This window comes from Coregonus lavaretus (genome assembly GCF_964263955.1).
Source record: "Coregonus lavaretus genome assembly, chromosome: 33".
Taxonomy (NCBI): domain Eukaryota; kingdom Metazoa; phylum Chordata; class Actinopteri; order Salmoniformes; family Salmonidae; genus Coregonus; species Coregonus lavaretus.
Window position 1 is genome coordinate 18,903,321 of NC_140020.1, and position 22,482 is coordinate 18,925,802.

The following is a 22,482-nucleotide window of genomic DNA, read 5'->3' on the forward strand; positions in this document are numbered from 1 at the left end:
CCATAATATAATATAACATGCCATTTAGCAGACGCTTTTATCCAAAGCGACTTACAGTCATGCGTGCATACATTTTTTACGTATGGGTGGTCCCGGGGATCGAACCCACTACCCTGGCGTTACAAGCGCCATGCTCTACCAATTGAGCTACAGAGGACCACCATAATATGGTCTTGGTCTTTTACCAAATAGGGCTATCTTCTGTATACCCCACCTACCTTGACACAACACAACTGGTTTGCTCAAACACATTAAGATGGAATGAAATTCCACAAATTAACTTTTAAGAAGGAACACCTGTTAATTGAAATGCATTCCAGGTGACTACCTCATGATGCTGGTTGAGAGAATGCCAAGCGTGTGCAAAGCTGTCATCAAGGCAAAGGGTGGCTATTTGAAGAATCTCAAATATAAAATATATCTTGATTTGTTTAACACTTTTTTGGTTACTACATGATTCCATATGTGGTATTTTATAGTTTTGATGTCTTCACTATCATTCTACAATGTAGAAAATAGTAAAAATAAAGAAAAACCCTTGAATGAGTAGGTGTTCTAAAACTTTTGACCAGTAGTGTACAAGAACATTTTGGGAAAACGTGTCGATCAGCACAAACCGTTCCGCAACATAGCAAATGTTCAAGCGAACTGAATGCACCTGGTGCGGCACTCCAGAAACAGGGTTGCCAACCCCTACTCTAGGGTAGGCTAAATAGTGAGGTGATTTCCATTTAGCAGACACTCTTATCCAGGGCAACAAGGGTTAAGTGCCTTGCTCAAGGGTAAATCGAGAGATTATTCACCAAGTCAGCTCAGGGATTTGAACCAGCAACCTTTCGGTTACTGGCACAATGCTCTATAACCACTAGGCTACCTGGTGCCCTACAGTTGAAGTCCTGCAATAAGAGCTAAGACACTAATATTTGTGTAAACACTTCACAGTTGGCAAGGCTCCATTGGCAAGGCTTTACAATGCATACAGTATGTCCCCAATGCAGTTGTCTGATACATCCAGAGTGCGATTTTAGCTGCTACATTTTTGGGGGTCAAATTAACTAATTATTGTCCTTTGTTTAATTTTTATAACAACATTCCAAACTTGTTAAGCATTATTTAGTCAACATATGGCATGATTCCTCTATTTGTATCGGTTTGCATCATTTTCAATGTGGAACTTTTATTCTGAAGGTCAACCACAAATTCCACTATTGTGGCTAATCGTTATTGTGGCAAGCTTCACATAGGTGGTGCAAAAGCAATCGAGCATCACGCCGTGACATTGATCAACATTAGATACCACCCACAGACATTTGATAGACACCCCCTCATTATCATATTGGAGGAAGAAATACATAAATAAATGAATGAATACATATATAAAATAATATAATGAATTAAAGTTTGAATAATTAGATAATACATAGATAAATAATTAAATACATACAAATGTGTAGAGAATTTATGAAATTTGGTCAGTATTTTTGTATTTCCTTGCTCATTTATTTAATTATGTGTGTATTTATGTATTTATTTATTCATTTATGTATCTATTTATCTGTGCATTTATTTATAATTATGGCAGGTTTGATCCTCCATAGATTTGATCGTGGGGGACAATAATAAGCACATCCACATAGCGGCACACTGAGATTGCTTATTACATCCCCCATAAAGGTCTCGTTCAAAACTCCCGCAAGGGGGGCACATGCGCCCTTGAGGTATAAAAGAACGCTTGCACCATCTCTGTTGGCTTTTGGGCTGTCAAAAAATTCCAGGGGGTGTGGCCCATAAAGATGTATAGCGATCGCAACGTTGTATCTCACGTTATGGCGTATGTGAGCACAAGGGCAGAGCCATTGAAGTAGTCTACATTTTTAAGTAGTCCATTTTCTTCTACTACTACTTTTATGAGTTGGTAAACAAACTGAAATGGTGCATACTGCCACCTGGAGTGTGTTGTTTGAACAGGTATATTGCCAAGGTTGGCGATTTACTGCCACCTGCAGTTATGGAATTCAGCCTTTGCTCATAAGTAAAATTAATTGACTGACCTGGATGGAAATATGTGATCCTTCATTAACACATAGGAAGTCTCACCCAGTTGACTACTTAAAAATTGTGAAAGTCCTCGATGCCGCTGCCCATGCTTTAGCAAGCTTTTGGCAACTAGAGTCCTCTAGAAATATCTATGGTGTCGCCCTGTTCTGTGCGTCTCTACGTACTTCACGTAGTTGAGAAAAGCTTTGCGTCAGTGTTGAAGCAGAGAGACCGGGATCCCAGCGGCAACGTGCCGTTACATGAAACGACTGGAGTCTCAGCAGCAAAAAACATTGTTTTCTCATTTTTTCTTTCATTAGAATTTCATGAACGGTGGCGCGATGCACTAGATAATTTTTTTTACATTTACATTTTTTTTTACTTTACTGGATGTAACTGTGAACCAAATTCGTCCCGAGGCGTTCCATTGATATTCTTATTTTGTGACATATTCAAGTGCGAACTTTCTGAAAACTATTGCCGAGATAAGTCATCAGTCAAATAACATTTTAAGCCCTCGACGAAGATACGTTTTTAGGCCTGTGACAGAATCATCATGAGGTGAGTAATTGATCAAAGTCTTGATAAAAAAACATTGAAGGGTGCAACATGATGCCAAAGTGTATGTAAATTCACACAGTGACTTCTAGTGAAGCTATATGTCCAACAAAGTTTATATTCGGAACGATCAAATGCATGTTATTCGTTAGGTTATTTGGTAGTTTATGTCTTGCACAAAATGGTGTTATAGTCTGCATATACAGAAAGTTGTAGTGCAGCACTGTCGATATAGATGTTGCCTCCTTGTATGTCAAATAGCAAGGCATGTAGTGCGCAATTGTCCTATCAGTGGTTGCTTATTACAGGGCTTACTGAAAAATAAATGATTTCATACAATGTCACACTTACACACGCCTCCACAAAGAAACATTTGTCCTAGGGTTGTGTATACTACGGTCAATAGGTAAATAATTACTTGTGCCAATTTTGTATTCGGCATCATCTTGGGGATTATCCACGACAATGATGAAATGTAATTTATTTGTCACATTAATTCAAACATCCGTTTTTTCGTTAATGTTGACAACTCGACAGGGCTATGCAGGTTCATTCTGCAAGGGTTGCGCACTCTCTGACTACTGTGTCTTGAAATTTTTTTTATTATCATTGAACATATTTAATAATTATACACAATTTAAAACCTGTATTTGGTAAGTATGGTTTATATAATTAAAAATGATTTATTAGTGCTCTAAGGTCATTCTCCCACAAATGTCACACTTGACGATGATGCACTCAGGTGTCCCACGTTGTCTCTGCAGGTTTAACCCCAGGACAAAACAAACTAACATCTCAGATATTCATGTTATAGTCTTATATAATATTTTGTCTTCCTGTATTCAAGCAGTGATAAGTTGCTGATAAAGATGAGTGTATTATCTTAATAAGTGTATAAGTGACATAGCCTTGTGGCTGTTTGAAAAAGACTGTTTCAGTGCTCTCATCACATTGTAGTGGAGGGAGTTGTCGGTAGGATAGGGGGAGTTCAGATGTCAAGGCTTGGTCCACAGTCAGAGGGTGACCCCTACTCAGATCCATGACTCAACATTGCGGGGGCGGGCGTGTGGGGGGGGCTTCAGAGAAAGTCCTAAATGGGGCCAGCTGCTGGCATCTGTCCAATAGACTAAGCCTCATCTAACAATGGCTCTGGCTGCTCCAAGGAACTAAAGCACTGCTGGAATTCTCAAATAATTTTTATCCACCTTGCTGATTGGTGATCAGTGATCACATTACTTTTTGGAAATAGTAAATGGTGGGTGAAATGGAAGTAGTATTCTATGTTAACAACTTGCTTGTTTTCTATTTTATCTTTTTGTTCATTAAACAACAAACATGAGTGCCAAAAGGGAGACTATTAGATGTGCCTGGTGGGTTTGTTCAATAGGTGTAGGTTGGTGCTTAGGGTTACTGGCTGGCCAAGCTGCTGGCCTGACTGACTCATGGCCATTTGTTGGTGTGTCTCAGGACAGACGCAGGCAGACAACATGGAGGTTTTCTTTCTCCATTAACTCATCAGGAACTATAAGCCCAAAGACCTGTCAACATAAGACACCTTTTCTATGTCAAAGTGATGAATGCTGAACTGTACCTGTTCCTTTAAAATTCCTAACCCATGATGTTCTAAAATAGAGCCACGAGTCAGTTATGAATCATATGAAGTGAAGCACACTTGACATTGTATCAGTCCCGGTAGATAATTGAGCATCAGGAGACTTGGCTGTGATGTGTCATCGTAACAATCCCTGACAGCCTTTTCCTTTTGAGGAGCCTTTTGCGGTCAATGATGCTGAGAAATAACAGCCACTGAAATGCCCCCAAGCTTTACTCATTTAAGACAACCACTCATGTGATTAAAAGACAAAGGCTGATATTATGAGATTTACTGTATTATTATTATTATTAGCCTATGTTATTATTACACCCATGGGTGATATTAACTTTTAGGGGTTTATTTTGTAATTCTTGCATATTTTATGTAAGATCACACCAAAAACAACATTTTTATAAATGCTGCTAGAATAAAAAAAATAAAGTTTTCCTGATGACTGCCACAGTTATTCAGCCTCTGGCTTTTTAATGGACTGGATTAACCCCCAAAATTGGAACAAATCATTTGGTCCAAGTTTTTCTTTTGTACGATTGTTCATCCAAGGAAAGTGGACCCAGGAGAGAACCACCAGGATTACTGTTGTTTCACAGGAGACAAGTGACTTTGTACTCAAATTATTTTACGTAATTGTTTAATCCACTGACTTCATTCAAATATTTTCGGCTGGTGTGTTTTCCCCCTACCTTTTCGTGTGTGATGCTCAGTTTAAATGGGTGTAAGTAAGATGCTCTGTCTTTGTGTGTGCGTGGACACAGTTTTATCTGGTGACGTATCTCGTCATGGTGAGTTATATCAGACAGCAGCAGCAGAGCCAAAGGGCTGTCAGTGTGTCCTGATATCTCACTCAACCCCCATCCCACCTCACCCTTTGTTTTCTTCATGCCTCTGCTTTGCCACTTAATTGAGCCAACCCACACGTAAAATAAGGAAACAGAACTATCTCTGTTGTTAAAGATATGGAGGATTTGTCTTGCCTTGTCTCTCTGACATGAATCACTACTCTACACATGGTGGCGCTCTGTGAAGAGGGCCTTGTGACTTACTGCCGCACTACAGGGAGACTGGAGGAGGCCAAAGTAACAGGCTCAGTGAGGAATTTCTTGTTTTTGTCCAGTTGTATTGGACATTTTTTATTATCTTTCTCGTTTCTCTTTCTCTCTCTTCCTCTGTACTGGAGTAGAAAGTTGTGTACTCAGTGTTGTATGCTGACAGGGAGACGTTCTCCCCCATTAGAATGACTGGCCTCTCAGTACCACAGCATCAATCGGCTATACCTCAACGCCTGCATACCAGACAACTAGTGTCAACTCCCCACAGTGTTACCAAACCACCCTTTTGTAATTATGCTTTTAACAGTGTATTCAGTGTTCATGGAATAGGAAGCTGCCTTTATTTGGCCAAATGACACAGGATTACTTTAATGGCTTCCTAATTATGAGGGCAGCATTATTTATAAAGTGAACACAATGCTGCTTTTGGTAACAGTCCATTTTTAAAATGCTGCTCTAAAGCCCTGATGGAAATAGGCTCTGTTAAGTTCTGTTATAACATCCTGTTGTCTCTCTTTTAAAACAGGAATGTTATTTTAACATCTGAGGTATTATTCCAAGTTTTCCAACCTTGGCTTTGGTATGACGTTACAAATTATATACCATTTATTACGGTCTATAAAATATTGACTGCATTTTTAGAAAGCACATATTACAGTGTGTCTACCTGAAACAGGATTCGGCCTACAGTCTTCCCATTTGTCCCTATGGAGCGAAGCCATGAACCCTGCCCCATACTGTGGGGGTTGAGTGGGTGGGCCAGGTGGCAAAGGGGTAAAAACCCTGACATGCCCAGCCCACTGTCTCTCTTCCTCTTTCTTTCTCTCCCTCTCTCACACACACACACTCTCCCTTCCTCGCTCTCTGGCGACGGTATAGTTGCCTGCAAGGTAAATTTGGCAGCTATAACAGGGGCCAAAGATCAGCACCTTTGAGAGGTGTGGATGTAGAGAGAGTTTTGATTGACATGTCTTGTATGTGTCAGGTAGAGGTCTTCTCGGGTCCAACCCGAGGACAATCGGATCCGGACCCGATCATAAAAAAAATTAATTGAATAAAAAAGGAACAAAAAGGATAATCCTGGACTCGAGAACAATCAGACCAGACGACAACCAGACCTAGACACGACCTGTATCCTAACAGGTTCGGGTCTAGACCAGACCCGATTTGGACCAGAGTGAAAAATATAATAACAATTCAGCCAAGTTGCTCTTCTGGCTAACAAATAGGTATTTTATATGTTGGCTAGGCCTTCTATAAGTCAATACATTCACCTTATCGGAGAAATACAGTCCTGTTTAGCTCAGTTGGTAGAGAATGGCGTTTGCAACGCCAGGGTTGTGGGTTCGATTCCCACGGGGGGCCAGTATGAAAAATGTATGCACTCACTAAAAAACTGTAAGTCGCTCTGGATAAGAGCGTCTGCTAAATGACTAAAATGTAAATGTAAATGTTTACCATCAACACCTGTTAGCTGTCAAGTCCTAAAATGGAATTTCAGAGTTTTATAAAGAACTGCTCAGTGCTCTCTGCCTTTGGCCCAATGTGGTTTTCACCCCCCTCCTGTTGTCCTTGTGATCAGTTTCCCTGGGCTCTTGGGTGTGTGTGTGTGTGTTGAGTATACCAAATATTAAAAACACCCTCCTAATATTGAGTTGTACCCCCTTTTGCCCTCAGAACAGCCTCAATTCGTCGGGGTAAGGACTCTACCAGGTGTCGAAAGCGTTCCACAGGGATGCTGGCCCATGTTGACTCCAATGCTTCCCACAGTTGTGTCAAGTTGGCTGGATGTCCTTTGGGTGGTGGACCATTCTTGATACACACAGGAAACTTTTGAGTGTGAAAAACACAGCAGCGTTGCAGTTCTTGACACACTCAAACAGGTGCGCCTGGCACCAACTACCATACCCCGTTCAAAGGCACATTCACCGTCTGAATGGCACACATACACAATCCATGTCTTAATGGTTTCAAAGCTTAAAAATCATTTTTTAACCTGTCTCCTCCCCTTCATCTACACTGATTCGAAGTGGATTTAACAAGTGACATCAATAATGGATCATAGCTTTCACCTGGTCAGTCTATGTCAGGGGCGGCAGGTGGCTTAGTGGTTAAGAGCGTTGTGCCAGTAACCGAAAGGTCGCTGGTTCTAATCCCCGAGCCGACTAGGTGAAAAATCTGCCGATGTGCCCTTGAGCAAGGCACTTAACCCTAATTGCTCATGTAAGTCGCTCTGGATAAGAGCGTCTGCTAAATGACTAAAAAAAAAAAAATTTTTAAAAAATGTCATGGAAAGAGCAGGTGTTCCTAATGTTTTGTACACTCTGTGTATTTTACCTTATCGTATTTGTATGTTTTGAACACTGTCATTCCCATTCTCTGGTCAGTGGGTGATTACATCAGGGCAGCGCTGGCTGACCAGCTGCATATGGCGGCTGCTCAGTCATGTGTGTGATGCACTCATGGGATCCTCAACGAGCAGGATTTCCTCTGGCAGGTCATGAATGTGCATCTCCTCGGTCTAGTCCATTCCCATCTGTCCACCATCTTAACTCTGACTGCAGATTATAAGCAACAGAATTATTGATTTGGATACGAAATGTCTGGGGAAGAGTGTTAGAGAGGGGGACTACACTGTCAACCCACCCCATACCTCAGTGAGTTGACATACAGCAGGCTGCCTGTCTCTGGCTCACTGACACAGATAGGCTTTCACCCCACAGTGTACCGGCACACCCACTCTGGAACAGATGTGCTAGGCCTGGACAATGGGATTACCTTGCTCTGATCTCTGTTTATAAAAGCAGAGTGGGTCTCTAGGTAGATTGACTGGCGATTACTGGAACGTGACATGATGCTGTAGTAAAAGCAGAGCTACAGACCGCTACAGTGCTGGCTAAGGGATTCATATTGCTCCCTCGCTGCCTCTGCACTGCTAACACGGTGAACCCTTAGCTTTCAGGTCACTGTCCACTACAGATGCAGGAAATGAACACCCAACCGGCTCACCAGATCCATGACAGCATCAAAGTATTGTTAGCCTACTGTAGATCCCTTGAAACCTGGTGTTTGAGAAGCAGAACCCTCTTTCTACTGATGGGGACTGTAAAACAAGTTGGTCATCCTTGCTGCAGTAGCAGTCTCTGTAAATCTTTCAATACTACTGGAGCTGCCAGCGGAGCGCTGACTGGTGTGTGTTTTAATCCAGCTCCTGCAAGCGTATTCACCCCGTTACTGCTGCTGCATTCTACTGTAGCATAGGCAGCCAGCCTGTGTTATTGAGTGTGGCAGTCTCTCTCTCAATTCTCTCTCTCTCTCTCAATTCTTTCGCTCTCTCTCAATTCTCCTCCTGCAGCCTCTCGCTCTACAGCCTGGGTAGAAACCTCTGTCAGTTGGCTCTAGAGCACGTGACCTCTGTCGCTCTGTGTGTCCCCAGTGCCAACTATACCCCAGAGGGCTAGAATCACTGCAGTGGCCATGCATCTGGAGCTGTGCACTCTGCTAGGATTGGCTGTGTGAGATTGTGTGTGTGCATGTTAGCAATCACTTAACATATTCTGCATAATATGGTGGTGGTAAGTTCTAGGTGGTTGGACACAGCAATGTCTGTGTCTTTTCACCCTGCTCTCTCTCTTTGCTTCTTGAAACCCTACCTCTTTAAGGAATACCTGGAATAGTATAAAAGTAATCCTTCTACCCCCCCCCCCCCCCCCATAAAAAAAAAAAAAAAAAGTGGTTGTCCCACTGGCTATCATAAGTTGAATGCACCAATTTGGAAGTCGCTCTGGATAAGAGCGTCCGCAAAATTACGTAAATGTAAATGTAGAACACTTGAAGCCCATTTAGGAGCTGAACGCATCAACAGCACAGCAGTGAGCCTTGCTGTACGGCCCTGTCACTATATATGGAGAAATGTAAATGCAAAGTTGTCATTTGTGAGGAGCTTAGGGCCAGTATGGGTAGAGGGCGGATGTAGCTGTGCTTGTTTGGAGGAGGACACAGATGATTATGCAGACCCGCCAGAACACACTGGAAATTGCATGATTTTAGCCATCTCTCTCTCTCTTTGCTCACAATTTATGAATGCTCAGTGTTGTGGCATACATCAGAAATGGTCCTGCCTAAAGGACATGTTTGTTGAAAACAGAGAGCGCAGGGTGCATCGATCCACACATACAGATGAATCAGACCAGCAGTTAAGCTCTGTAATGCAGCCTTGCTTTGTTCAGCCTCGTATGCCTGTGTGCAGTCTTCCGTGTTGAGCGCATTGAATGGTTAACGCAGAATACTTTTCCACATAGAAGGGGTTGCCCAGGCAACACAAAATGCAGGGAAATCAAAATTCTTTGATGTTCGCTTCCGAAAAAGTTGAGTCTTGTAAAGGAAGAGCGAGGTGGTAAAAAGGCATTGAGTTAGGAACCCCACAATGCCCTAGATAATAAACTAACCCGAACCAACATCTTTCCTTTGTTTGTGTGACAATGAAGGGAACTCTGAAAGAGTCATTTACATTTTATATTTTAGTCATTTAGCAGACGCTCTTATCCAGAGCGACTTACAGTTAGTGAGTGCATACATTTTCATACTGGTCCCCCGTGGGAATCAAACCCACAACCCTGGCGTTGCAAGCGCCATGCTCTACCAACTGAGCTACACGGGACTACAATTTGACACGTGAACTCCCCTGATTGAGAACACACTCCTTTGTTTCGTGACCGCTCGGTGCAATCGCTCAGCTCTGGGGTTGAGATTGAGAAAAGAAACGCATAAATTCTAGGGGGAAGAGAACTGCCGAAGTACAAGCACATCTCCTGAAAGGGCCGCTTTTTAGCAAAGTGTGAACTGCCTGAAAAGCTCCAAACTAATTAGTGTGCGTTGGTGGGAGAGAAAAGCTGTGGGGGCACAGCCAAGACGCCCCCGCTAGAGTTGAACCTCTCTTCTATGCAGGGGGTGGGAGATTCCAGGAAATGCTAGAGCTTTCTAATGACCTATTATCAAAACCAAGCACGCATCAGGCCCCTATTGTGGAGAGCAAGTATGTTTTTGCCTAATATCTTGTGGTTAAATATGACTATTTTTAGCTTAGCTAAACTACGTCATAATATAACAGTATGATGGATTGTTTAGAGACTTTTAGCCGACTCTTCCATAGATGTGGTTTCAGAGTTGGAGCAGTCGGTATCACTGTCGTTGGAGCAGTCGGTATCACTGTCGTACTAACTACTGTAGCTTTAGGATAGACTCTCGACCGGCGTCTGACTGAAACCAAACTCTCACACTTCACCTGACCTTTGTACTGCATGGGACCTCATTACCCACACTGCACCACTGCACCTCCCGTCCCTCTGCCAGCGTCCGTTAAAATGTGACAAGATTTTTCAGTCCTTTGGCCAAGTGTCCATGTGATTAGATCCTTGCCTTGCTAAGAGGCTGTGTGTCAGTGTGTGTGATCTGACTGTTCGCTCTGAGGGACAGCAGGAAATCACTCATTTTACATTTAAATCATTTAGCAGATGCTCTTATCCAGAGCGACTTACAAATTGGTGCATTCAACTTATGATAGCCAGTGGGACAACCACCAATTTTTTTTTAATAGTAATTTTTTATTTTATTTTAATTTTTATGGGGGGTGGGGGAAGAAGGATTACTTTATACTATTCCAGGTATTCCTTAAAGAGGTAGGGTTTTAAGTGTCTACGGAAGGTGGTCAGTGACTCCGCTGTCCTGGCGTCATGGGGGAGCTTGTTCCACCATTGGGGTGCCAGAGCAGCGAATAGCTTTGACTGGGCTGAGCGGGAACTGTGCTTCCGTAGAGGTAGGGGAGCTAGCAGGCCAGAGGTGGATGAACGTAGTGCCCTCGTTTGGGTGTCGGGTCTGATCAGAGCCTGAAGGTAAGGAGGTGCCGTTCCCCTCACAGCTCCGTAGGCAAGCACCATGGTCTTGTAGTAGATGCGAGCCTCAACTGGAAGCCAGTGGAGTGTGCGGAGGAGCGGGGTGACATGAGAGAACTTGGGAAGGTTGAACACCAGACGGGCTGCAGCGTTCTGGATAAGTTGAAGGGGTTTAATGGCACAGGCAGGGAGCCCAGCCAACAGCGAGTTGCAGTAATCCAGATGGGAGATGACAAGTGCCTGGATTAGGACCTGTGCCGCTTTCTGTGTAAGGTAGGGTCGTACTCTGCGAATGTTGTAGAGCTTGAACCTGCAGGATCGGGTCACCGCTTTGATGTTAGCGGAGAACGACAGGGTATTGTCCAGGGTCACGCCAAGGTTCTTTGCACTCTGGGAGGAGGACACAATGGAGTTGTCAACCGTGATGGCGAGATCATGGAGCGGGCAGTCCTTCCCCGGGAGGAAGAGCAGCTCCGTCTTGCCGAGGTTCAGCTTGAGGTGGTGATCCGTCATCCACACTGATATGTCTGCCAGACATGCAGAGATGCGATTCGCCACCTGGTTAATCACAGGATAATCAAAGGGAAACACACCCCTAATAACACACCACACACTCCTAACACACTACACACTCCTAACACACTACACACTCCTAACACACTACACTACTGCTGCTCTACCTGGAGGATGTAATAAAGCTAGTAACAATTCAGGTTCTCATTGTATGAATATTCTGTTCCCCCCCCCTTTTTTTACTGTTTTTTTTAACCAGTATTGCATTATCATTTTATCTACATTCAGAGATCTGTTCAGCCCTTTCTATATCCAGTACATGACTGCATATCCAGCATATAACTTGGCTGAATGAATGGTCAATAATGTTGTCACAAAGCTGAATGACGGGCTCTTTGCGCAACGGCGGTGTGTCAGTGAAAGTGTGTGACACGTCCTTCTACTAGCCCACAGCAGCTTACACTCCTGATTCACTTACCCTTTAGCCTCTGACCTTCTAAACCGCTCATGGGGACAAGCCGCTGGTCTGGCTGTGACTGTCCTCTAGTCATTGTATGATTCAGCTTTCTGTGGAAAAAAACGGTCTGAATATTTCCCAGAATGGAATTTTGAAGATCTTACATTTTACATTTTAGTCATCAGACGCTCTCATCCTGAGCGATTTACAGTTAGTGAGGGCATACATTTTTTTTTTCATACTGGTCCCCCGTGGGAATCGAACTCACAACCCTGGCGTTGCAAGCGCCATGCTCTAACAACTGAGCTACACGACCAAAGGCGTTCCACCCTTCTTCCATGGTATATGAAACAAATTGAAAAAGAAAAGGAGAGCCGCACACTCTAGGAGCTCTGATCCAATTCTGTCGAATCAAAATAATTTGCAGAAAACAATCCGATTTCGACAGAAATATGGCTGAGACGCAAAGAAAATTCAAGGAGAGGGGGTACAAAAATTGTCAGATTAATACTGCCATTGAGAAAATTCAAAACAAGTCGAGACATGATCTCTTTCAAGGACAGTCTCGCAAAAAGAAGCATTCTTGCGTTCTAATTACATGCTATTCAAAGTGCTCTGAACAAATGAAGGGAATCGTTCACAAACATTGGCACATTCTAAGATCCGATGACGGTATAGATAATGTGTTTTCGGACCCTCCCTTGGTCGTATTCTCGCTGGGCAGAAATCTCAGAGATCAATTGGTAAACTCTGATTTACCACCCCAAAATATTCCTGCACAACGTCTATTTGCGGCTCTTCCGGATAGAAACTACAAGTGTAATGGCTGCGCTCAATGCAATGGTACTTACAAATGTACACCCCCAAACAGGGAAACAGATCCCAATCAAAGGTGTTATCACGTGCTCCACTAAGGCAGTTATTTATCTTATAACTTGTCCTTGTGGTAAAAATTGTGGGAAAAACAAAGCGCGAATTAAAAGTACGAATCTCGGAACATCGTAGCACCATTAGGTGCAAAAACTCGACTTACCCAGTCGCGGCCCACTTTTTGGAAGCGAACTACTCACTCGATTTCGTCCCTACGTTATATCGGCATCGAACATGTCACCCTCCCTAGGAGGCTGCCTGGATCTTTAATTTAAAGACCCTTGCTCCCTTCGGTCTCAACGTAGACTTTGATCTGAAGCCATTGTTGTGATTATTGTAATTTTGCTATTCATTGTAAATGTTTGTAGGCCTATGTAGCCAAATTGTGTCTGATCGTATGCTAGTCATTCATGTTTTTTATATGCTCTGTTTATCTGTGAATTAACCAACGATATCAAGCCACACCCGGCCATGATTACAGACACCTGTGTGTGTCCTTTGACACTATATAAACTAGTGACCCGCAGTGTTTGTCATTATACCCTGATGAAGACCGCTTGTCTGTCGAAACGTTGGTTATCAGGTTATTAAATTATTGCATCTGAACTCCTAGAGTGTGTGGCTCTCCTTTTCTTTTTCAAGTGTTCTACTCCGCTAGCCAGCACCTCGCCTAAACAGGTGTGTGTTTCTTTCGCCTCCAAATTAATATGAAACATTACCTAAGAGGCCTTGCTTTTAAAGTTTAAACAGACAAACAATATGTTGGTTCTGTATATTGATACTTTGACGGGCGCAAATCACTGTTGTTCATCTGTGTATAGGAATGGGTCTAGTAGCATAATATTTTCTTGACGTCTGGATGTAGGAGTGTGAGGCCGAGGCAGGGGTGACTGTTGCAGAGCTGCCATTTACTGGGCTGTGAATGTTGACCCTTTGACCTCAACTGTTCTGGACTGAGCCGAGTTGGACCATAGAAAGGAGCACTTGAAATTCGATCTGCAATTGAAGCACTCACAAAGAAAAGTGGCCTCTCCCTCTGTGACTGAAAGGCAGTGCTATTTGATCCACTTTAATGGATTTCAGTCTTTGTGTGCTAATCTAAATCCAGACTTTTCTTACTGACTGATTGTTTTAGAGCTGGGGCTCCACTTGGCTTTGACGGCACTCCATAGCTGCTCATTTTGTTTTGGATTGATAATATACCCAAGGCCTCCCGCTGAGTAGTGAGCACTAGCCCATATAGCACAGCCCAGTAGAGAGGAAGCTTTCAAAAGCCGTCTTACAGAAACCATGATCTAAAATTGAGCTGATTTTAAAAGTCTCAACTGTAGGCTGTGTTTTCATGCCTGTATCTGTTGACTCACTGTCAGCCACCCAGCTGCTTCTAAAAACCATTTGGCTCATCACCTGTCGCTAGTTTACGCACGCACACGTTTTAAGTGTTTTACTTAATTTCTCTGGCACTGGTTCTTGGTCTGAGACTAATCCCACAAGTGAACATTAGGCTGATTAACCCTGAAGACATCCATCCAATGATACAATATTAAATATCACCCCCGTGCTCTACTGCCTTTTCTCCTACAGTAACTATGGGTTTATCAGTTCTCTGGAAGTGAGGAAGTGTGTGTCTGTGTACATTACAAGTGTATAATTTGGGGTCTTCTGTTATGTCAAAGGTCAAGAGCCACAGAAAAAGATGAATAGGAATATAGTACTGCTTTCACATAGGATTTACGGTATGTTGCCTGTAAAAACAATTGGGAAATGTTTATATGATCATCCTTCTTGCCGGCATTAACCTTTTAAATCACCATTGCTTTAGCCGGCAAGGAGCAAGACATTCAACTTTGACCCTGTTGTTGCGATAGTTGTCATGGCGTGACGGCAGCAAGTTGTTCTAAATTCCTCTGACAGAATTCACTTTTATTTCTTGACTTTCACAACCGTAAGTTAGCAGCGCACCATACTTGTAAATAATTACCCTGTAATGTGTTAATTTTCCTGTTATGGCGAGTAAAAAGTTGGCCACAGTTAAACTCAAAACGTTGTGTTCTGGTAATTACAGTGCTTTTGGAAAGTTACGTTACAGCCTTATTTTAAAATGGATTAAATTGTTTTTCATCAATACCCCATAATGACAAAACAAAAACAGGTTTTCAGAAATGTTGGCAAATTTATAACAGAAAATAAATCTGAAATATCAGACCCTTTACTCAGTACTTTGTTGAAGCACCTTTGGCAGTGATTACAGCCTCGAGTCTTCTTGGGTATGATGGTACAAGCTTGGCACACCTGTATTTGGGGAGTTTCTCCCATTATTCTCTGCAGATCCTCTCAAGCTCTGTCAGGTTGGATGGGGAGCGTCGCTGCACAGCTATTTTCAGGTCTCTCCAGATGTTCAAGTCCGGGCCCTGGCTGGGCCACTCAAGGACATTCAGAGACTCGTCCCGAAGCTACTCCTGTGTTGTCTTTGGCTGTGCGCTTAGGGTCGTTGTCCTGTTGGAAGGTGAACCTTCGCCCCAGTCTGAGGTCCTGAGCGCTCTGGAGCAGGTTTTCATCAAGGATCTCTCTGTACTTTGCTCCGTTCATCTTTCCCTCGATCTGCTCAAAAACATCTCCACAGCATTTATGCTACCACCACAATGCTTCACCGTAGGGATGGTGCCAGGTTTCCTCCAGACGTGATGCTTGGCATTCAGGTCAAAGAGTTCAATCTTGGTTTCATCAAACCAGAGAATCTTGTTTCTCATGTTCAGAGTCCTTTAGGTGCCTTTTGGCAAACTCCAAGCGGGCTGTCATGTGCCTTTTACTGAGGAGTTGCTTCCGTCTGGCCACTCTATACCATAAAGGCCTGATTGGTGGAGTGCTGCAGAGATGGTTGTTCTTCTGGAATATTCTCCCATCTCCACAGAGGAACTCTGTCAGAGTGACCATCAGGTTCTTGGTCACATCCCTGACCAAGGCCCTTCTCCCCCGATTGCTCAGTTTGGCCTGGCGTCCAGCTCTAGGAAGAGTCTTGGTGGTTCCAAACTTCTTCCATTTAAGAATGATGGAGGCCACTGTGTTCTTAGGGACCTTCAATGCTGCAGAAATGTGTTGGTACCCTTCCCCAGATCTGTGCCTCAACACAATCCTGTCTCGGAGCTCTATGGACAATTCCTTAGACCTCATGGCTTGGTTTTTGCTCTGACATGCACTGTCAACTGTTGGACCTTTATATAGACAGCTGTGTGTCTTTCCAAATAATGTCCAATCAATTGAATGAACCACAGGTGGGACTCCTAATCAAGTTGTAGAAAGATCTCAAGGATGATCATTGGAAACAGAATGCACCTGAGGTCAATTTCCGAGTCTCATAGAAAAGGTTCTGAATACTTATGTAAGGTATGTCTGTTTTTTATTTTTAATACATTTGCAAAAAATACATAGTCCTGTTTTTGCTTTGTCATTATTGGGTATTGTGTGTAGCTTGATGAGGAAAATGTTTTATTTAATCAATTTTAGAATAAGGCTGTAACGTAACAAAATGGAAAAAGTGAAGGGGTCTTAATAGTTTCAACTGTATATGAGCTGGTAGCCAGCTAGATAACTAATGTTAAGTTTAGCTAGCAACAAACCAAAACATTGTCAAGAAAGTTGATTTTAGTTGCCTGGCTTGCTAGATTTACTTAATATCCTGACCTAAATAGATTTTTAAACAGATGGGTTTTTTAGTGCATAAAATAGAGCAGGTAACATTGCTGTTTGGACCAGCTATGCTGCATGCAGACTGCTGTTTTGTTTATACTTTTTCATAATGACAGGGGCAAGTTTGATGTCGGAGAACAACAATAGAATATTCATGATTTAATAGTGTCAAAGCCGGTAAGATGAAAGGGGACGTTTATACTGAGGGATTGGAGGGACTTTTAAACATATTACAGCAATCATGACAAGGTCGGGTAGCGGAAATAAAAGTGAAGGCTTTGTTCAGATATAAAGAAAAGTTGGCAAAAAGTTGTTGGCATGCCTCAACGTCTTGGTTTGTTTCTTGTGTGGCCATCTCCATTGCAAGACAATCTCCAGTTCAATTGTACTTCAATTCTTCCAGTTAAACATGGTATGCTAATTCTGTCCCAATGCAAGGGCATATTCTCTATTAAATAGTGCTGAGTGATTATCCGAAATGTTGTTTATTCCTGGGTTATTAAACAACTAATTGACCAACGTCGGTTCAGTTAATTGAATTCCATTTAGTTGTAGTTATTTATCTCAACGCAGCGTTTCTGTAGAGAAATCAAAACAAGCACGAGAGAAATCAAATAAACTAAATGTGGGACGCTATAGGAAGTTGTAGTTTCAAACAGGAAAATATTCAACATATATTGAGGGGAAAAAAGTATTTGATCCCCTGCTGATTTTGTACGTTTGCCCACTGACAAAGACATGATCAGTCTATAATTTTAATGTTAGGTTTATTTGAACAGTGAGAGACAGAATAACAACAAAAAAATCCAGAAAAACGCATGTCAAAAATGTTATAAATTGATTTGCATTTTAATGAGGGAAATAAGTATTTGACTCCTCTGCAAAACATGACTTAGTACTTGGTGGCAAAACCCTTGTTGGCAATCAGAGGTCAGACGTTTCTTGTAGTTGACCACCAGGTTTGCACACATCTCAGGAGGGATTTTGTCCCACTCCTCTTTGCAGATCTTCTCCAAGTCATTAAGGTTTCGAGCATGACGTTTGGCAACTCGAACCTTCAGCTCCCTCCACAGATTTTCTATGGGATCAAGGTCTGGAGACTGGCTAGGCCACTCCAGGACCTTAATGTGCTTCTTCTTGAGCCACTCCTTTGTTGCCTTGGCCGTGTGTTTTGGGTCATTGTCATGCTGGAATACCCATCCACGACCCATTTTCAATGCCCTGGCTGAGGGAAGGAGGTTCTCACCCAAGATTTGACGGTACATGGCCCCGTCCATCGTCCCTTTGATGCGGTGAAGTTGTCCTGTCCCTTAGCAGAAAAACACCCCCAAAGCATAATGTTTCCACCTCCATGTTTGACGGTGGGGATGGTGTTCTTGGGGTCATAGGCAGCATTCCTCCTCCTCCAAACACGGCGAGTTGAGTTGATGCCAAAGAGCTCGATCTGACCACAACACTTTCACCCAGTTCTCCTCTGAATCATTCAGATGTTCATTGGCAAACTTCAGATGGCCCTGTATATGTGCTTTCTTGAGCAGGGAGACCTTGTGGGCGCTGAAGGATTTCAGTCCTTCACGGCGTAGTGTGTTACCAATTGTTTTCTTGGTGACTATGGTCCCAGCTGCCTTGAGATCATTGACAAGATCCTCCCGTGTAGTTCTGGGCTGATTCCTCACCGTTCTCATGATCATTGCAACTCCACGAGGTGAGATCTTGCATGGAGCCCCAGGCCGAGGGAGATTGACAGTTATTTTGTGTTTCTTCCATTTGCAAATAATCGCACCAACTGTTGTCACCTTCTCACCAAGCTGCTTGGCTATGGTCTTGTAGCCCATTCCAGCCTTGTGTAGGTCTACAATCTTGTCCCTGACATACTTGGAGAGCTCTTTGGTCTTGGCCATGGTGGAGAGTTTGGAATCTGATTGATTACTTCTGTGGACAGGTGTCTTTTTATACAGGTAACAAACTGAGATTAGGAGCACTCCCTTTAAGAGTGTGCTCCTAATCTCAGCTCGTTACCTGTATAAAAGACACCTGGGAGCCAGAAATCTTTCTGATTGAGAGGGGGTCAAATACTTATTTCCCTCATTCAAATGCAAATCAATTTATAACATTTTTGACATGCGTTTTCCTGGATTTTGTTGTTGTTATTCTGTCTCTCACTGTTCAAATAAACCTACCATTAAAATTATAGACTGATCATTTCTTTGTCAGTAGGCAAACGTACAAAATCAGCAGGGGATCAAATACTTTTCTCCCTCATTGTAGTTCAGCTCAGAAAAAAGTGATAATTAACTACAATACCCATAATTCATTGCGCCTGCACTGCCTGCCATGTTCTTCCCGGCCCCGGACAGATAGATACACACAGACCGCATTAGAAAGGAATGTACACAACACAACGACCAGAGTGATACAGTTCGTGTGGTAGCTCTACCCTATTGATAGTTGTAGGACTTGGTAATTAGCAGTCTTGAAAGTATGCCGTATCTACTTTGAAGAACTGCAATTGTGATTTCGTCAGACCGCTCTGCTGCACAGGCAGCTACTAGCTAGCTACTAGCCTAGCTAAATAGGATGATTCGTTGGGGAGCACAGAGATTAAATTAGATGGTTGGCTGGCTGGCTGCTAGTGCCTGAGCAGAAATAAGATTATGACTAAGGAATGAAATAATAAAGTCATCAAATTAATAAGACAATGGTATTTTTTCAATGTTTTGAATGTTCTCAATTTTTGGCTTTGAAATTTCAATTAAAAAGCTAAAATCATTTTAAGATCATTATTTAATTTAAAATATAAATAAACAGCAATTTATATTCATTTTTTACAGAACCGAATCCGAACCGACTTCAAAAAGGACTAATCACTCAGCACTACTATTAAATGCATTTACAGGGAATTATTAATGTGATTTGTATGGCCAGCCATATCTCCATCAGAAGCCATACTGTGGGGCCTTCTGTGGTGCAGTCAATCAGCGGACACAGATCGGCCGTCATCTCAATTATATTTATCATATGTCAGCGCACATCAGTGAGCTGTGAGCACCCAGCGACACCCGTGGGAGCGCTCCATACTGGCCTGTTGGGTGTCTCGGTCTCTGTGTATCTCTCTCGGTCTCTTTGTGTATATGGGCCTGCCTGCCTGGATACTGGCATTTAGCGGCAGCAGATGTCACTAGTGAAAAATTGAAGGACTTAAGAGTGGGGAAGGTATCTGGTGCTGCCTGCTAATGTGGCAGGCCATGCAGGAGCCATGGGCAGGATATAACCTCTACTGAGGCATGCAACGATGGGCAGGCACCTTTCACTGGCCATTGATTTATCACAGCGCTGGTCTTTGGTGCGTGAGCCTGATGGGGAAAGAACTCATCTGGACCACAGAGGTGTTTTTCTCCCCAGTAAATTACCTCCAACAGACAACATGATGGATGGACAGAGGAGTGTCATCTAGCCTGTCGTTTCTGCATGATTGCAGAATGAGGATATGTCTGTCTTTCCCCCACTGTCTCCATCTGTCTTACATTCGCCTTCTCTGTCGCTTTGCTCTCTTGCGTTGCTCATTCCCTCCTCCTTTTTCAACCCCTGCCTCACTCCCTTTTTTAAATGTTTTTTTAGTCATTTAGCAGACGCTCTTATCCAGAGCGACTTATAGTTAGTGAGTGGTTTTTCATATTGGTCCCCCGTGGGAAACGAACTCACAACCCTGGCGTTGCAAACGCCATGCTCTACCAACTGAGCTACACGGGACCTTTTTCAACCCCTGCCTCACTCACTCCCCCTTTTGCCGCTCTCTCCTCCGGTCTTTGAAACCCCCAGGAAGCCTTGGTTGTGCTGGGAGTCGTGTGGCTCGTTGTTGCTAGGGCAGTCCATGGGCAGGGTTTCTGAACAGGTGGCGCCTATGTTTGCCCATCTGTCCATGGTAACAGCAGTTGCCCCATGGCTACTTTTCCTTTTCCACCTCCCTGCCTTGTTTTCTTTCCAGCCTGGGAGTCATGTTGCCAGGTTCCCAGAGCCAAGATTTCCAATCTCTTTCTGTAGTAGGAGGGTAGGGAGACCCACGGGAGCTAAACATAGTCAGTTGGACTGTAAGAGAACACACTTGTCGTCTCAGTAACAGTAGTGTTTTGTTTCGGGGGTGGGGTGACTCTAGTAGATGCTAAGGCTCGGGACCAGATCTTGATAACATTTTCTAATAAAAAGGGAAACTGGATTATCATTAATACTGATCTATTAATGAACTGCAACTGGTCCATGAAGGGTATGCGAAAATACCCATAATATCTGTCAAAACTCTTAAAGAGGAAGTTTACCTAAAATCCAAAATGTCCTAAGTGATTCCATACATTAAAACTAAACTGAACAATAATATAAATGCAACATGTAAAGTGTTGGTCACATTTTTCATGAGCAGAATATATTTTTTTAAATGCATATGCACAAAAAGCTTATTTATCTCAAATTTTGTGCACAAATTTGTTTATATCCCTGTTCGTGAGCATTTCTCCTTTGCCAAGATAATCCATCCACCTGACAGGTGTGGGATATCAAGAAGCTGATTAAACAGCATGATCATTACACAGGTGCACCTTATGCTGGGGACAATAAAAGGCCACTTTAAAATGTGCAGTTTTGTCACCCAACACAATGCCCCATGTCTCGCAGATGAACAAAAATATAAATGCAACATGCAACAATTTCAATGATTTTACTGAGTTACAGTTCATATAAGGAAATCAGTCAATTGAAATAAATTCATTAGGCCCTAATCTATGGATTTCACATGACTGGGCAGGGGCGCAGCCATGGGAGGGCCTGGGAGGGCATAGGCCCACCCACTTAGGAGCCAGGACCACCCACTAGGGAGCCAGGCCAACCCACTGGGGAGCCAGGTCCAGCAATTCAGAATGAGTTTTTCCACACAAAATGGCATTATTATAGACAGAAGTACTCCTCAGTTTTATCAGCTGTCCGGGTGGCTTGTCTCAGATGATCCCGCAGGTGAAGAAGCCGGATGTGGAGGTCCTGGGCTGGCGTGGGTACACGTGGCCTGCGGTTGTGAGGCTGGTTGGACGTACTGACAAATTCTCTAAAACTAAGTTGGAGGCGGCTTATGGTAGAGAATTAACATTACATTTATCTGGCAATAGCTCTGGTGAACATTCCTGCAGTCAGAAACCAAATGCACGCTCCCCCAAAATTTGAGACATCTGTGGCATTGTGTTGTGTGACGACAACTGCACATTTTAGAGGGGCCTTTTATTGTCCCCAACACAAGGTGCATCTGTGTAATGATAATGCTGTTTAATCAGCTTCTTGATATGCTACACCTGTCAGGTGGATGGATTATCTTGGCAAAGGAGAAATGCTCATTAACAGGGATGTAAACAAATGTGTCCTCAAATTCTGAAAGAAACAAGCTTTTTGTGCATATGGAAAATTTCAGGGATCTTTTATTTCAGCTCATGAAACACGAGACCAACACTTTACATGTTGCGTTTACATTTCTGTTCAGTATAATTAAAATGCAACAACACCTTTCATTTTTATTCTGTCTATTCTGCAATGTAAGATGGCCCAGTTACTGTATATTACAATGTAAGGTGACATAATTACTGTCCATCTCCTCAACATATGCTAACCGGTAGAGCTCCTAAGCTACAACACAATATCTACTTGAACTGCAATGATTAGACTACATACCTCCGCATGTTCGCTTTGACGCTTTCCCTTCTCAAAAGCTCTCTGTATTTTGGCACGGCACCAGATCCAGTCCATGGGAATATGGAAGGTACAATTTTGTCTACA

The 22,482-nt window shown here is 43.0% G+C and overlaps 1 protein-coding gene across 1 annotated transcript in view; it reads left to right on the top strand.

The window, feature by feature from the left end:
* Positions 1–2,245: 2,245 nt before the first annotated feature.
* Positions 2,246–22,482, top strand: part of LOC311108753 (protein enabled homolog) — a gene marked incomplete at its 5' end in the record, with an annotated part of 147,876 nt that continues 127,639 nt past the window's right edge. Inside the window, one exon of the mRNA XM_084151491.1 lies at positions 2,246–2,598. Coding sequence (XP_084007617.1) covers positions 2,594–2,598 — 5 coding nt within the window. The remainder of the gene's footprint in view (positions 2,599–22,482) is intronic.